The following is a 14,175-nucleotide window of genomic DNA, read 5'->3' on the forward strand; positions in this document are numbered from 1 at the left end:
CGCTCATCTCTCGCTCTGCCCCCCGTGTCGCGCTCTCTCTCGCTCTTCTGCCCCCCGTGTCGCGCTCTCTCTCGCTCTGCCCCCCGTGTCGCGCTCATCTCTCGCTCTGCCCCCCGTGTCGCGCTCTCTCTCGCTCTGCCCCCCGTGTCGCGCTCTCTCTCGCTCTGCCCCCCGTGTCGCGCTCTCTCTCGCTCTGCCCCCGTGTCGCGCTCTCTCTCGCTCTGCCCCCCGTGTCGCGCTCTCTCTCGCTCTGCCCCCCGTGTCGCGCTCTCTCTCGCTCTGCCCCCCGTGTCGCGCTCTCTCTCGCTGCCCCCCGTGTCGCGCTCTCTCTCGCTCTGCCCCCCGTGTCGCGCTCTCTCTCGCTCTGCCCCCGTGTCGCGCTCTCTCTCGCTCTGCCCCCCGTGTCGCGCTCTCTCTCGCTCTGCCCCCCGTGTCGCGCTCTCTCTCGCTCTGCCCCCGTGTCGCGCTCTCTCTCGCTCTGCCCCCCGTGTCGCGCTCTCTCTCGCTCTGCCCCCCGTGTCGCGCTCTCTCTCGCTCTGCCCCCCGTGTCGCGCTCTCTCTCGCTCTGCCCCCCGTGTCGCGCTCTCTCTCGCTCTGCCCCCCGTGTCGCGCTCTCTCTCGCTCTGCCCCCGTGTCGCGCTCTCTCTCGCTCTGCCCCCCCGTGTCGCGCTCTCTCTCGCTCTGCCCCCCGTGTCGCGCTCTCTCTCGCTCTGCCCCCCGTGTCGCGCTCTCTCTCGCTCTGCCCCCCGTGTCGCGCTCTCTCTCGCTCTGCCCCCCCGTGTCGCGCTCTCTCTCGCTCTGCCCCCCCGCCTGTCGCGCTCTCTCTCGCTCTGCCCCCCCGCGTCGCGCTCTCTCTCGCTCTGCCCCCCCCGCGTCGCGCTCTCTCTCGCTCTGCCCCCCGCGTCGCGCTCTCTCTCAGCTCTGCCCCCCCCCGCGTCGCGCTCTCTCTCGCTCTGCCCCCCCCGCGTCGCGCTCTCTCTCGCTCTGGCCCCCCCGCGTCGCGCTCTCTCTCGCTCTGCCCCCCCCGCGTCGCGCTCTCTCTCGCTCTGCCCCCCCGCGTCGCGCTCTCTCTCGCTCTGCCCCCCCCGCGTCGCGCTCTCTCTCGCTCTGCCCCCCCGCGTCGCGCTCTCTCTCGCTCTGCCCCCCCCGCGTCGCGCTCTCTCTCGCTCTGCCCCCCCGCGTCGCGCTCTCTCTCGCTCTGCCCCCCCCGCGTCGCGCTCTCTCTCGCTCTGCCCCCCCCCGCGTCGCGCTCTCTCTCGCTCTGCCCCCCCGCGTCGCGCTCTCTCTCGCTCTGCCCCCCCGCGTCGCGCTCTCTCTCGCTCTGCCCCCCCGCGTCGCGCTCTCTCTCGCTCTGCCCCCCCCGCGTCGCGCTCTCTCTCGCTCTGCCCCCCCCGCGTCGCGCTCTCTCTCGCTCTGCCCCCCCCGCGTCGCGCTCTCTCTGCTCTGCCCCCCCCGCGTCGCGCTCTCGCTCTGCCCCCCCCGCGTCGCGCTCCGCTCTGCCCCCCCCGCGTCGCGCTCGCTCTGCCCCCCCCGCGTCGCGCTCGCTCTGCCCCCCCCGCGTCGCGCTCGCTCTGCCCCCCCCCGCGTCGCGCTCGCTCTGCCCCCCCCCGCGTCGCGCTCGCTCTGCCCCCCCCGCGTCGCGCTCGCTCTGCCCCCCCCGCGTCGCGCTCGCTCTGCCCCCCCCGCGTCGCGCTCGCTCTGCCCCCCCCGCGTCGCGCTCGCTCTGCCCCCCCCGCGTCGCGCTCGCTCTGCCCCCCCCGCGTCGCGCTCGCTCTGCCCCCCCCGCGTCGCGCTCGCTCTGCCCCCCCCGCGTCGCGCTCGCTCTGCCCCCCCCGCGTCGCGCTCGCTCTGCCCCCCCCGCGTCGCGCTCGCTCTGCCCCCCCCGCGTCGCGCTCGCTCTGCCCCCCCCGCGTCGCGCTCGCTCTGCCCCCCCCGCGTCGCGCTCGCTCTGCCCCCCCCGCGTCGCGCTCGCTCTGCCCCCCCCGCGTCGCGCTCGCTCTGCCCCCCCCGCGTCGCGCTCGCTCTGCCCCCCCCGCGTCGCGCTCGCTCTGCCCCCCCCGCGTCGCGCTCGCTCTGCCCCCCCCGCGTCGCGCTCGCTCTGCCCCCCCCGCGTCGCGCTCGCTCTGCCCCCCCCGCGTCGCGCTCGCTCTGCCCCCCCCGCGTCGCGCTCGCTCTGCCCCCCCCGCGTCGCGCTCGCTCTGCCCCCCCCGCGTCGCGCTCGCTCTGCCCCCCCCGCGTCGCGCTCGCTCTGCCCCCCCCGCGTCGCGCTCGCTCTGCCCCCCCCGCGTCGCGCTCGCTCTGCCCCCCCCGCGTCGCGCTCGCTCTGCCCCCCCCGCGTCGCGCTCGCTCTGCCCCCCCCGCGTCGCGCTCGCTCTGCCCCCCCCGCGTCGCGCTCGCTCTGCCCCCCCCGCGTCGCGCTCGCTCTGCCCCCCCCGCGTCGCGCTCGCTCTGCCCCCCCCGCGTCGCGCTCGCTCTGCCCCCCCCGCGTCGCGCTCGCTCTGCCCCCCCCGCGTCGCGCTCGCTCTGCCCCCCCCGCGTCGCGCTCGCTCTGCCCCCCCCGCGTCGCGCTCGCTCTGCCCCCCCCGCGTCGCGCTCGCTCTGCCCCCCCCGCGTCGCGCTCGCTCTGCCCCCCCCGCGTCGCGCTCGCTCTGCCCCCCCCGCGTCGCGCTCGCTCTGCCCCCCCCGCGTCGCGCTCGCTCTGCCCCCCCCGCGTCGCGCTCGCTCTGCCCCCCCCGCGTCGCGCTCGCTCTGCCCCCCCCGCGTCGCGCTCGCTCTGCCCCCCCCGCGTCGCGCTCGCTCTGCCCCCCCCGCGTCGCGCTCGCTCTGCCCCCCCCGCGTCGCGCTCGCTCTGCCCCCCCCGCGTCGCGCTCGCTCTGCCCCCCCCGCGTCGCGCTCGCTCTGCCCCCCCCGCGTCGCGCTCGCTCTGCCCCCCCCGCGTCGCGCTCGCTCTGCCCCCCCCGCGTCGCGCTCGCTCTGCCCCCCCCGCGTCGCGCTCGCTCTGCCCCCCCCGCGTCGCGCTCGCTCTGCCCCCCCCGCGTCGCGCTCGCTCTGCCCCCCCCGCGTCGCGCTCGCTCTGCCCCCCCCGCGTCGCGCTCGCTCTGCCCCCCCCCGCGTCGCGCTCGCTCTGCCCCCCCCGCGTCGCGCTCGCTCTGCCCCCCCCGCGTCGCGCTCGCTCTGCCCCCCCCGCGTCGCGCTCGCTCTGCCCCCCCCGCGTCGCGCTCGCTCTGCCCCCCCCGCGTCGCGCTCGCTCTGCCCCCCCCGCGTCGCGCTCGCTCTGCCCCCCCCGCGTCGCGCTCGCTCTGCCCCCCCCGCGTCGCGCTCGCTCTGCCCCCCCCGCGTCGCGCTCGCTCTGCCCCCCCCGCGTCGCGCTCGCTCTGCCCCCCCCGCGTCGCGCTCGCTCTGCCCCCCCCGCGTCGCGCTCGCTCTGCCCCCCCCGCGTCGCGCTCGCTCTGCCCCCCCCGCGTCGCGCTCGCTCTGCCCCCCCCGCGTCGCGCTCGCTCTGCCCCCCCCGCGTCGCGCTCGCTCTGCCCCCCCCGCGTCGCGCTCGCTCTGCCCCCCCCGCGTCGCGCTCGCTCTGCCCCCCCCGCGTCGCGCTCGCTCTGCCCCCCCCGCGTCGCGCTCGCTCTGCCCCCCCCGCGTCGCGCTCGCTCTGCCCCCCCCGCGTCGCGCTCGCTCTGCCCCCCCCGCGTCGCGCTCGCTCTGCCCCCCCCGCGTCGCGCTCGCTCTGCCCCCCCCGCGTCGCGCTCGCTCTGCCCCCCCCGCGTCGCGCTCGCTCTGCCCCCCCCGCGTCGCGCTCGCTCTGCCCCCCCCGCGTCGCGCTCGCTCTGCCCCCCCCGCGTCGCGCTCGCTCTGCCCCCCCCGCGTCGCGCTCGCTCTGCCCCCCCCGCGTCGCGCTCGCTCTGCCCCCCCCGCGTCGCGCTCGCTCTGCCCCCCCCGCGTCGCGCTCGCTCTGCCCCCCCCGCGTCGCGCTCGCTCTGCCCCCCCCGCGTCGCGCTCGCTCTGCCCCCCCCGCGTCGCGCTCGCTCTGCCCCCCCCGCGTCGCGCTCGCTCTGCCCCCCCCGCGTCGCGCTCGCTCTGCCCCCCCCGCGTCGCGCTCGCTCTGCCCCCCCCGCGTCGCGCTCGCTCTGCCCCCCCCGCGTCGCGCTCGCTCTGCCCCCCCCGCGTCGCGCTCGCTCTGCCCCCCCCGCGTCGCGCTCGCTCTGCCCCCCCCGCGTCGCGCTCGCTCTGCCCCCCCCGCGTCGCGCTCGCTCTGCCCCCCCCCGCGTCGCGCTCGCTCTGCCCCCCCCGCGTCGCGCTCGCTCTGCCCCCCCCGCGTCGCGCTCGCTCTGCCCCCCCCGCGTCGCGCTCGCTCTGCCCCCCCCGCGTCGCGCTCGCTCTGCCCCCCCCCGCGTCGCGCTCGCTCTGCCCCCCCCGCGTCGCGCTCGCTCTGCCCCCCCCGCGTCGCGCTCGCTCTGCCCCCCCCGCGTCGCGCTCGCTCTGCCCCCCCCGCGTCGCGCTCGCTCTGCCCCCCCCGCGTCGCGCTCGCTCTGCCCCCCCCGCGTCGCGCTCGCTCTGCCCCCCCCGCGTCGCGCTCGCTCTGCCCCCCCCGCGTCGCGCTCGCTCTGCCCCCCCCGCGTCGCGCTCGCTCTGCCCCCCCCGCGTCGCGCTCGCTCTGCCCCCCCCGCGTCGCGCTCGCTCTGCCCCCCCCGCGTCGCGCTCGCTCTGCCCCCCCCGCGTCGCGCTCGCTCTGCCCCCCCCGCGTCGCGCTCGCTCTGCCCCCCCCGCGTCGCGCTCGCTCTGCCCCCCCCGCGTCGCGCTCGCTCTGCCCCCCCCCGCGTCGCGCTCGCTCTGCCCCCCCCGCGTCGCGCTCGCTCTGCCCCCCCCCGCGTCGCGCTCGCTCTGCCCCCCCCGCGTCGCGCTCGCTCTGCCCCCCCCCGCGTCGCGCTCGCTCTGCCCCCCCCCGCGTCGCGCTCGCTCTGCCCCCCCCCGCGTCGCGCTCGCTCTGCCCCCCCCCGCGTCGCGCTCGCTCTGCCCCCCCCCGCGTCGCGCTCGCTCTGCCCCCCCCCGCGTCGCGCTCGCTCTGCCCCCCCCGCGTCGCGCTCGCTCTGCCCCCCCCGCGTCGCGCTCGCTCTGCCCCCCCCGCGTCGCGCTCGCTCTGCCCCCCCCGCGTCGCGCTCGCTCTGCCCCCCCCCGCGTCGCGCTCGCTCTGCCCCCCCCGCGTCGCGCTCGCTCTGCCCCCCCCCGCGTCGCGCTCGCTCTGCCCCCCCCGCGTCGCGCTCGCTCTGCCCCCCCCGCGTCGCGCTCGCTCTGCCCCCCCCGCGTCGCGCTCGCTCTGCCCCCCCCCCATGTTGCTGCAGTGTCCAGCTGGGTGCCGATGTAATGTCTGTGTTGATGTGCCAACTATCAGCAGCAGGTGTGCTGGGTCAGGTTGGCACCAAATGTTGCTCTCGTCCATTCTGCACTGATAGGAACAGGGGAGGCCCATCGACCAATCTAACCCGCCCTTCAAACCTCCCCGGGGTCTTATTCTAGATCTAATTACCTCTTTCCCAATTGGAATTTACACAGCCCTTCTTTAAACTCTGCAATGCTTTACTGTCACAACACCCCACTGGCAATCTGTTCCATTTTGTTTCACCCTCTTCGTAACAAGTTGTTTAAATTTCCTATTTTCTTCTAACTCCCTGGACTCTGAACTGTCTCCCTCGTTCTCGGATCCTGTGCCTGAGAAGAACTTTCTGGATCCAAGCTCCCTATACAGGTGAAAATATTCACCATCTGTTATCACCCTGGCCTCTTCTCCAGACAGTACAATCCCAGGCAGGCAATTTCGTCGTAACTCAGCCATCCAAGGTCTGCAATGAACCTCGAAGTCCTTCTCCAGCCCCCAAATGTTCAGTCACTTCAGCTCCCTCATCATTGGTTAGGAGTAATTCAAATGTTGCCTCCCCTCGTGGGTTCCCTCACCTATTTAACAAAACATTTTTCAATAACTTCAGTAAACTCTCAACCATGTGTGAGTCTCTCGTGGTAAACAGTGTCACCCATCCCCAACTTTTGGTCAGCTGACCTAATATCTCCTCATGTGGCTCGGTGTCAATTTTTGTCTGATTACACTCCTGTGAAGCACCTTGGATATTTTACTACATTAAAAGCACTGTATAAATGCAAATGATTAATCTGTTGCCCAGATGGGCTGAGTTTTTAATTAATTAATTCTGGGGAATGTGGGTATTGTTGGCGGGGCCAGCATTTATTGCCTATCTAGAATCTACTATAAAGGATGTGATAACAGGACACTTAGAAAATAATAATAGGATTTGGCAGAGTCAACATGGATTTATGAAAGGGAAATCATGTTTGACAAACCTATTAGAGTTCTTTGAGGATGTAACTAGTAGAATAGATAAGGGGGAACCAGTGGATGTGGTGTATTTGGATTTTCAGAAGGCTTTCCGTAAAGTCTCTCACAGGAGGTTGGTGAACAAAGTTAGAGCCCATGGAATTGGGGGTAATATACTGGCATGGATTGAGAATTGGTTAACAGACAGAAAACACAGAGTAGGAATAAACGGGTCTTTTTCAGGTTGGCAGACTGTGACTAGTGGGGTACCGTAGGGATCGATGCTTGGGCCCCAGCTAATCACAACCTATATCAATGATTTGGATGAGGGGACCAAATGTAATATTTTCAAGTTTGCTGATGACACTAAACTAGGTGGGAATGTGAGTTGTGAGGAGGATGCAAAGAGGCTTCAAGGGGATATAGACAGGCTAAGTGAGTGGGCAAGAACATGGCAGATGGAATATAATGTGGAAAAATGTGAAGTTATCCAGTTTGATAGGAGAAACAGAAATGCAGAGTATTTTTTTAAATGGTGAGAGATTGGGAAATGTTGATGTTCAAAGGGACCTGGGTGTCCTTGTACATGAGTCACTGAAAGCTAACATGTAGGTGCAGCAAGCAATTAGGAAGGCAAATGGTATGTTGGCCTTTATTACAAGAGGATTTGAACATAGGAGTAAAGATGTCTTACTGAAATTATATGGGGCCTTGGTGAGACCGCACCTGGAGTATTGTGTACAATTTTGATCTCCTTACCTAAGAAAGGATATACTTGCCATAGAGGGAGTGCAACAAAGGTTCACCAGACTGATTCCTGGGATGGCAGGATTGTCGTATGAGGAGAGATTGAGTAGACGAGGTTTGCATTCTCCAGAGTTTAGAAGAAACATACAAAATTCTTACTGGGCTCGACAGGGTAGATGCAGGGAGGATGTTTCCCCTGGCTGGGGAGTCTAGAACCAGGGGTCACAGTCTCAGAATAAGGGATAGGCCATTCAGGACTGAGATGAGAAGTTTCTTCACTCAGAGGATGGTGAATCTTTGGAATTCTCTACCGCAGAAGGCTGTGGAGGCTCAGTCATTGAATACATTCAAAACAGAGATTGATAGATTTCTCAATATTAAAGGCATCAAGAGATATGGGGATAGTGCAGGGAAATGGCGTTGAGGTAGAAGATCAGCCATGATCTTGTTGAATGGCGGAGTAGGCTCGAGGGGCCGGATGGCCTCCAACTGCTCCCATTTCTTATGTTCTTATCCTTGGTTGCCCTGAAAAGGTGGTGGTGAGTCGTGGTGGTGTTGCTGTCGCTGACTGACTGACTGTGCTTTGTTCCTGTTCACTGCAGGTTTTACCTTTCGTGCACTGGGTACCCGAGCTGCAAGTCTGCAGTCTGGTTTCCTGACTCTGTTCTGGGGGTCAGCAGAGATGAGAGTGTGTGTCCCACCTGTAAACCACACCCAGTTCACAGGTAAGGACTAAAACAGCAAAATAGAAACCCAACAACTGTTTTTTGGTTTGAGAAAGCATGGTCACTTTATTTGTTCTGAATTTTCAGGTTAAAGTTGAAGTTCAAACGAGGCAGTGTGCCTCCTCTAGTCCCCCTGGAGTTCGTTGGTTGCATTGGGGGCTGTGATGAGCTGTTGAGAGAGATTCTGGATCTGAGGTATTTACGAGGAGCGTCACAGTTGAACAATCGAACTGCCAACCCCGTGCCAGTAAGCAGGTCAGAGAATTGGTTGTTCCGGGATCACAGGAACACTCAGCCCAAACCCCCAAAGGTGGCAGTGCCAACTGTGGCTGTCGGACCGGTGTCCAGGGCTGCCCCATTGCTGATGGTGGGTGACGATAACTTGGTTGTGTGCAACTGCGGCCAGGACGCGCTGTTGCTGACAGTTCGGAAAGACGGACCGAATCAGGGGCGGACGTTTTACAAGTGCAACACGGGCAGTTGCAACTTCTTCCTGTGGGCTGACCAGGATGCGGGGAACTCGGAGGGCCATGGAGGAACAGTCGGCAGGAGGAGCATAGCCCCCGGTGCAGGGGGCTTCCATCGAGCAGGAAACAATGGGACCTCCGGTGGAGGAGAAACGGTGTGCACATGCAATCAGCCAGCAGTCACACGCACTGTGCAGAAGGACGGACCCAACAAGGGACGGGCATTCCATACCTGCTCCAAACCCAGAGAACAGCAGTGTGGCTTCTTCCAGTGGGCCGATGAGAACATTCCCCCAGGTAAGTGACAGTGACTGGACCATAAATCAGAAATGTTTTCACCAATTTCCCCTGCCCAGCACAGGGACACTGGCAAATTGTAGCTCTCCAATTGCTGTCTGGGACCCCATGGTCTGTGGCTCAGTGTCACATGAGGCAATGCTTTCACCGAATAGCCATGGGGCAGCTTGTGATTGATGCACATGGGTAGCATGTATATTTGAAGTGTGGTTTTCAGTTGATGGAAGTCATAAAAGATTTATAGAGGGGAGCAAGTGTCCATTAAAAACACTTGTAAACCATTCCAACTTTGCTCCTGTTGATTATGAATCATCTCGATACTTTGCCTATCCCAGGATTGCTGTAACGCCCTGTACAGCTAGTCTGGCTGAGATGAGCTAAGAGCACAGTGAACGGAGCCATCAATTATCTGTGTAGAAACCATCTGAGTGCTGTTGTTCAATTTGCAGTGAATGAAGTGAACGACTAATTCACCCTGCAGTGTTTATAAATCATTCGCAGAGGAGGGAACACTCGAGGTGTTCAACACTTCCAATCTAACATTTCTTTTCTCTTTTCCTCTTTGGCTCAGGAGCAACGAATAAACGTCGTGATGGAAACTCCACCAGGAATGGCCTGGCAGCAAAGAAGCCGAGATCCTGTGGGCTGTGTCACCAGCCAGGACACACCAGGACAAAGTGCCCCCAAAACCGGTGAAGGCTTCACCCCAACACCTACGTGTGGTAATAAACTGGGAAACTCCGCCTGTAGAGAAAACTGCAAACTTCACCACTGTACTCTGGTGTTTCCTGTCAAAACCAACTGAACGTTGTGCAAACGGCTCTTAACATCAGGCCATCCTTTGTGTAGAGATCGGAGAGACTGCCTCCTCGCTACTCCCAATGGTGCTATTCCAAAATTGCTTTCTTTTAATGAAAAAAAACTGCTGGTCTCGCTTACACGGACTTGTATTTATATAGCACCTGATCACTTCACGTATAATGAATTGCAGGAGCATAGTGACTCTGGTTATGTCGGAGGAATGGACAGAGAGTGACGAGCCTTAAGTTCCAGACCATGTGATTCACAGTGTGCATTCTGGGAGTTTAGTGAACTGTGGGCCCCCTGCCCTTGGTACTGGGTACCCAGTTACAGAGCCTGGAAACAAAATAGGCTCTGTTATTAAACCCAGTCAGAAGCTGCCGACCTGAATCCCCATCTATAGTACTCCTGAAGATGATGTTGCTGCTTTTGACAAAACAAACCGTTCTGGAGATGGCACATTTTAGAATGTGAGGAATTGGTGGAGGGGGTGGGCGGTCATGTTAAGGGCCATTGAAGGGGAGCAACATAAATTTTAGTTAGCGGTTCAGTTGTCAGAATTTTAGAAGCTTGTTGGCTGCTCTGGGGATTTGGTTTTGATTTCAGCTCCTCACATTGAGATGGGATAACGTTTGGATATATCGCAAGGTCTTCTGTCAGTTTGGTATTCCAATTCAAGCTGTTTGTATTTTATCTTGGGATCAATCGCCTGCCACGGAATTAAATATCTTTGTGTTTCTAGGGTGGGGAGATTACATTAGTACATTGCTGCAGTAACCATTGTGGGTCCCTTAGTACATTGTCGCACTATGTACAATAGTTTGGGACTAAGGAGTTGGTCAGGCAGCATTGTCGCTAGCATTTCAATGATGTGTAGTGCAAGTGTGAAATTCATCTTTTTTTGTATTCCCTTGAATTTGGAAAAACAACAAACGTTCTAACCGTCCAAACTTTAGCTATGGCTGGAGAGAGTGTCTGTCATTGTATAAAACTGGGGTGCAGCACTGGTGGGTATGGGTCTGTCACTGTATAAAACTGGGGTACAGCATTGGTAGGTACAGGTCTGTCACTATAAAACTGGAGTATAGTACTGGTGGGTACAGGTCTGTCACTGTATAAAACTGGGGTACAGTGCTGGTGGGTACAGGTCTGTCACTGTATAAAACTGGAGTACAGTGCTGGTGGTTATAGGTCTGTCACTATAAAACTGGGGTACAGTGCTGGTGGGTACAGGTCTGTCACTGTATAAAACTGGGGGACAGCACTGCGTAAAGGTCTCACTGTATAGTGGGTACAGTACTGGTATGTACCAGTCTCACTGTATAAAACTGGGGTACAGTACTGGTACAGGTCTGTCACTGTAAAACAGGTACAGTACCAGTGGGTACAGGTCTGTCACTGGTTGTGGTAGTTTGAGCAGAGTATCATATAAGCCGTGCATTGTTCAGCATTAATGAGTATTGCAGTGTAATATTTCCCTATGGTTTGTTGGCGCTGATACATTAATCGAGCCCGGTGACTGCACGACCTGGCTCTGCCTTGTTTGTACGTGGTTTCATTACACTGATTCTTTATTTCCACAATATTCACTTCTCTATTAGTTTTCTTCCTCTGTTCACATATAGCTGTCTCCCCAGAGACCTAGCCAGTGGGAGCTGTGACTGGCTCTTCAGGGTCTGCTCTGGGTCCTGAGCTCTCTGCGATGAGCTAATGAATGTTAACACGTGTCTGAACTGTTGGTCGTCGTTCCAACAACCAGGTGTGTCTGGCAGTGTGCGTAGGTACATCTTATGTGCAGCTGTCACTTAGCCATAAGACTTGCTCAGCTATAAAACAGGCAACAGAGCAATGGGAGAGACAGGTTCAGATAAATCCTTTAATGCTGTACAGGACCTTTAGGAATACTGAAGATTGGTTAAAATTTAACGCCGATAGCTGCTGCTGACTTTGGTTTTACTTTTAAAATTCAAATATAATAAATCAAGACTTCCTTTTCCAGAGAAGTTGGTTTGTTTTCATGGAGTTGTTCAATCTGGAATTGTGATTCCCTACCGATATACTGTTTCTCACATGTTTAGCACATAGATCCCATCCCAGTGTGGAATATTTTCGGTGAGGGAATGAAATAAACTCGTAATCCGTGTCAGCTCTCCCAACTTTATGTAGGAATAGGAGGCCATTCAGCCCCTTGAGCCTGTTCTGCCATTCAGTGAGATCGTAGCTGATCTGTACATCAACTCCGTTTACCCATCTTGTATAGTAACAGTTTCAACAGAAGATTTTCAGCCTATCTAGCCCACCTAGCCCACGGTATTCCCTTCGGCCCACCTAGCCCACGGTATTCCCTTCGGCCCACCTAGCCCACGGTATTCCCTTCGGCCCACCTAGCCCACGGTATTCCCTTCGGCCCACCTAGCCCACGGTATTCCCTTCGGCCCACCTAGCCCACGGTATTCCCTTCGGCCCACCTAGCCCACGGTATTCCCTTCGGCCCACCTAGCCCACGGTATTCCCTTCGGCCCACCTAGCCCACGGTATTCCCTTCGGCCCACCTAGCCCACGGTATTCCCTTCGGCCCACCTAGCCCACGGTATTCCCTTCGGCCCACCTAGCCCACGGTATTCCCTTCGGCCCACCTAGCCCACGGTATTCCCTTCGGCCCACCTAGCCCACGGTATTCCCTTCGGCCCACCTAGCCCACGGTATTCCCTTCGGCCCACCTAGCCCACGGTATTCCCTTCGGCCCACCTAGCCCACGGTATTCCCTTCGGCCCACCTAGCCCACGGTATTCCCTTCGGCCCACCTAGCCCACGGTATTCCCTTCGGCCCACCTAGCCCACGGTATTCCCTTCGGCCCACCTAGCCCACGGTATTCCCTTCGGCCCACCTAGCCCACGGTATTCCCTTCGGCCCACCTAGCCCACGGTATTCCCTTCGGCCCACCTAGCCCACGGTATTCCCTTCGGCCCACCTAGCCCACGGTATTCCCTTGGTGCATTTCTAATAACCCTGAATCCCATTTAGGAATGAGACCTGACTGGTTATTTCTTGAAATCCATCAAGATTTTACCTTTATTGGAGGTCACAGCAATACACAGTTTCCGCAGGCAGACTTGCACCTCCTGTAATCAGACCTTGTGTGTTATGGACAGGTGTAGCATGCCACAGAATTAGCAATGAACCTTTTTGCAGTTGTTTCATACCAGAGGTTACACTGACTGCCCATTGTGCAGTCCTCTCCAATCCTCATTCAGACTGACACCAGTAATTTATGTGCACTTTTAATTACACAGAAGACAAAGGAATACAGCAGAATAATTAGCAAAAGAATGCTCGATTTGTACATTACCTTGAACTGTTTTCAAAATAGTGTCCAAGATCTTAATTCTTTTCAGAATCTTTTAACTGTAATAAGTTAAATGTATTATGATTTATAGCAATTAGTGTTAATTGTATTCAGGTGGTGTGTGTCAATTGGGGACTGTCTTATATCCTTTTTATAGGAGAGCTTATCTAGGGTGTGGTATGTGTGTAAGGGGGATCTCTGAATAAAGGCTTGGAAGCAACTGAAGACCAGGCTCTCGTATTCTGTCCTTCACCACTTGGCTGTCCAATTTATAACAATGAGGGCAGTTGTTTCTTGGAGCTGATAAACTCAAATAGAGCAGGCCAGCCTTCCATAGCAATCAGAACACTTCCCTGATATTCAATCAACTCATAGTCTTTAGCTCTTACATTATGTAGAGATAGAATCTTCTCTTTCTCATTTATTTATAATTACTTTGTTAATATTTATAAGTGAGTTTTATTGCAACAGATTTGCTATGTTTTTGGGAGAAGGCCTTTGTGACAATTTAATGGGTCTCTTGACCTATCAAGCTCATAACCATTGTGATCAGTTTTGTTTCTTTTGACACACTGAAATTGGTAGCCTTCTCTGGAACGGGCTGTCCTGTCCTTTGTGTGGTAAACTGAAGGACAATGTGTTCTACTATTACATCACGTTGACTGGATAGTATAGATTCATGTGTGCGGTCTCTAGTATCCATTTATGGAGCTGGTGAATACCCATTCCTGGGAGAGTAGAGATTGTGGTGAAGCCGAAGACACTCCATGTCAGAGCAGCTGATATGTGAACAGAGCACATGCTTAAGATAGGCCAGAGCTGGAGCATTGCTGTAAGGAGAGATGTCCATTGGCCAGAGCTGGAGCATTGCTGTAAGGAAAGGTGTCCATTGGCCGGAGCTGGAGCATTGCTGTAGGGAGATGTCCATTCCCTATTTGGAAGTAAGGGATTACTAAATGTAGATGGTCATTCTCTTGAAGGGTTGGGTGATAATACGAGAGCCAAATATGCCAATGGTGGATGGAAACTGACCTGGGGCAGATGATGCTGATGCTGCCCTGATTTACGGGGATCTTCCAATACAATCGGATAGTGGTCTTGCTGTTGGGATGGTGCAAAAAGACCGAATATGGCTACGAAAACCAGAATACTGTTTTCATGTTACAAAATGCCATACAAAGGGGCTAGCATGAGGTTAGATCTTACTAAGGGTATAATGAAGATGCTTTGTTTTGGATTGTGTCATCCTGATGATGCAGACAACAATTTGCATTTATATAGCGCCTTTAATGTAGAAAAACGTCCCAAAGTGCTTCACAGGAGCGATTATCAAACAAAATTTGATACCGAGCCACATAAGGTGATATTGAGACAGGAAAGAGGTAGGTTTTTAGGAGCATCTTAAAGGAGAGAGGGGTTTAGGGAGGGAATTCCAGACCTTAGGGCCTAGACGGCTGAAAGCATAGCCG

The 14,175-nt window shown here is 59.4% G+C and overlaps 1 protein-coding gene across 2 annotated transcripts; it reads left to right on the top strand.

Moving 5' to 3' along the window:
• Positions 1-7,286: 7,286 nt before the first annotated feature.
• Positions 7,287-11,362, top strand: top3a (DNA topoisomerase III alpha). 2 transcript variants are annotated; one of them, XR_010966896.1, is made up of 4 exons: positions 7,287-7,794; positions 7,882-8,558; positions 9,130-10,420; positions 10,507-11,362. XR_010966896.1 is itself a non-coding variant. In XM_068003685.1 (3 exons), the coding sequence occupies exons 2-3, from the start codon at positions 8,159-8,161 to the stop codon at positions 9,252-9,254; spliced, it is 525 nt and encodes a 174-aa protein (XP_067859786.1). In that variant the 5' UTR covers positions 7,287-7,794; positions 7,882-8,158; the 3' UTR covers positions 9,255-11,362. The 2 variants fall into 2 exon arrangements, 1 of the variants encoding a protein (XP_067859786.1); XM_068003685.1 differs by having other exon boundaries at positions 9,130-11,362.
• Positions 11,363-14,175: the final 2,813 nt, after the last annotated feature.

Source organism: Heptranchias perlo, chromosome 22, assembly GCF_035084215.1.
Source record: "Heptranchias perlo isolate sHepPer1 chromosome 22, sHepPer1.hap1, whole genome shotgun sequence".
Lineage (NCBI taxonomy): Eukaryota > Metazoa > Chordata > Chondrichthyes > Hexanchiformes > Hexanchidae > Heptranchias > Heptranchias perlo.

Coding starts and splice junctions, on each gene's coding strand:
- top3a (XM_068003685.1), top strand. CDS start 8,159: ATGGTGGGTGACGATAACTTGGTTGTGTGCAACTGCGGCCAGGACGCG. Junction 8,559..9,129: donor CGATGAGAACATTCCCCCAG/GTAAGTGACAGT, acceptor TCTTTGGCTCAG/GAGCAACGAATAAACGTCGT.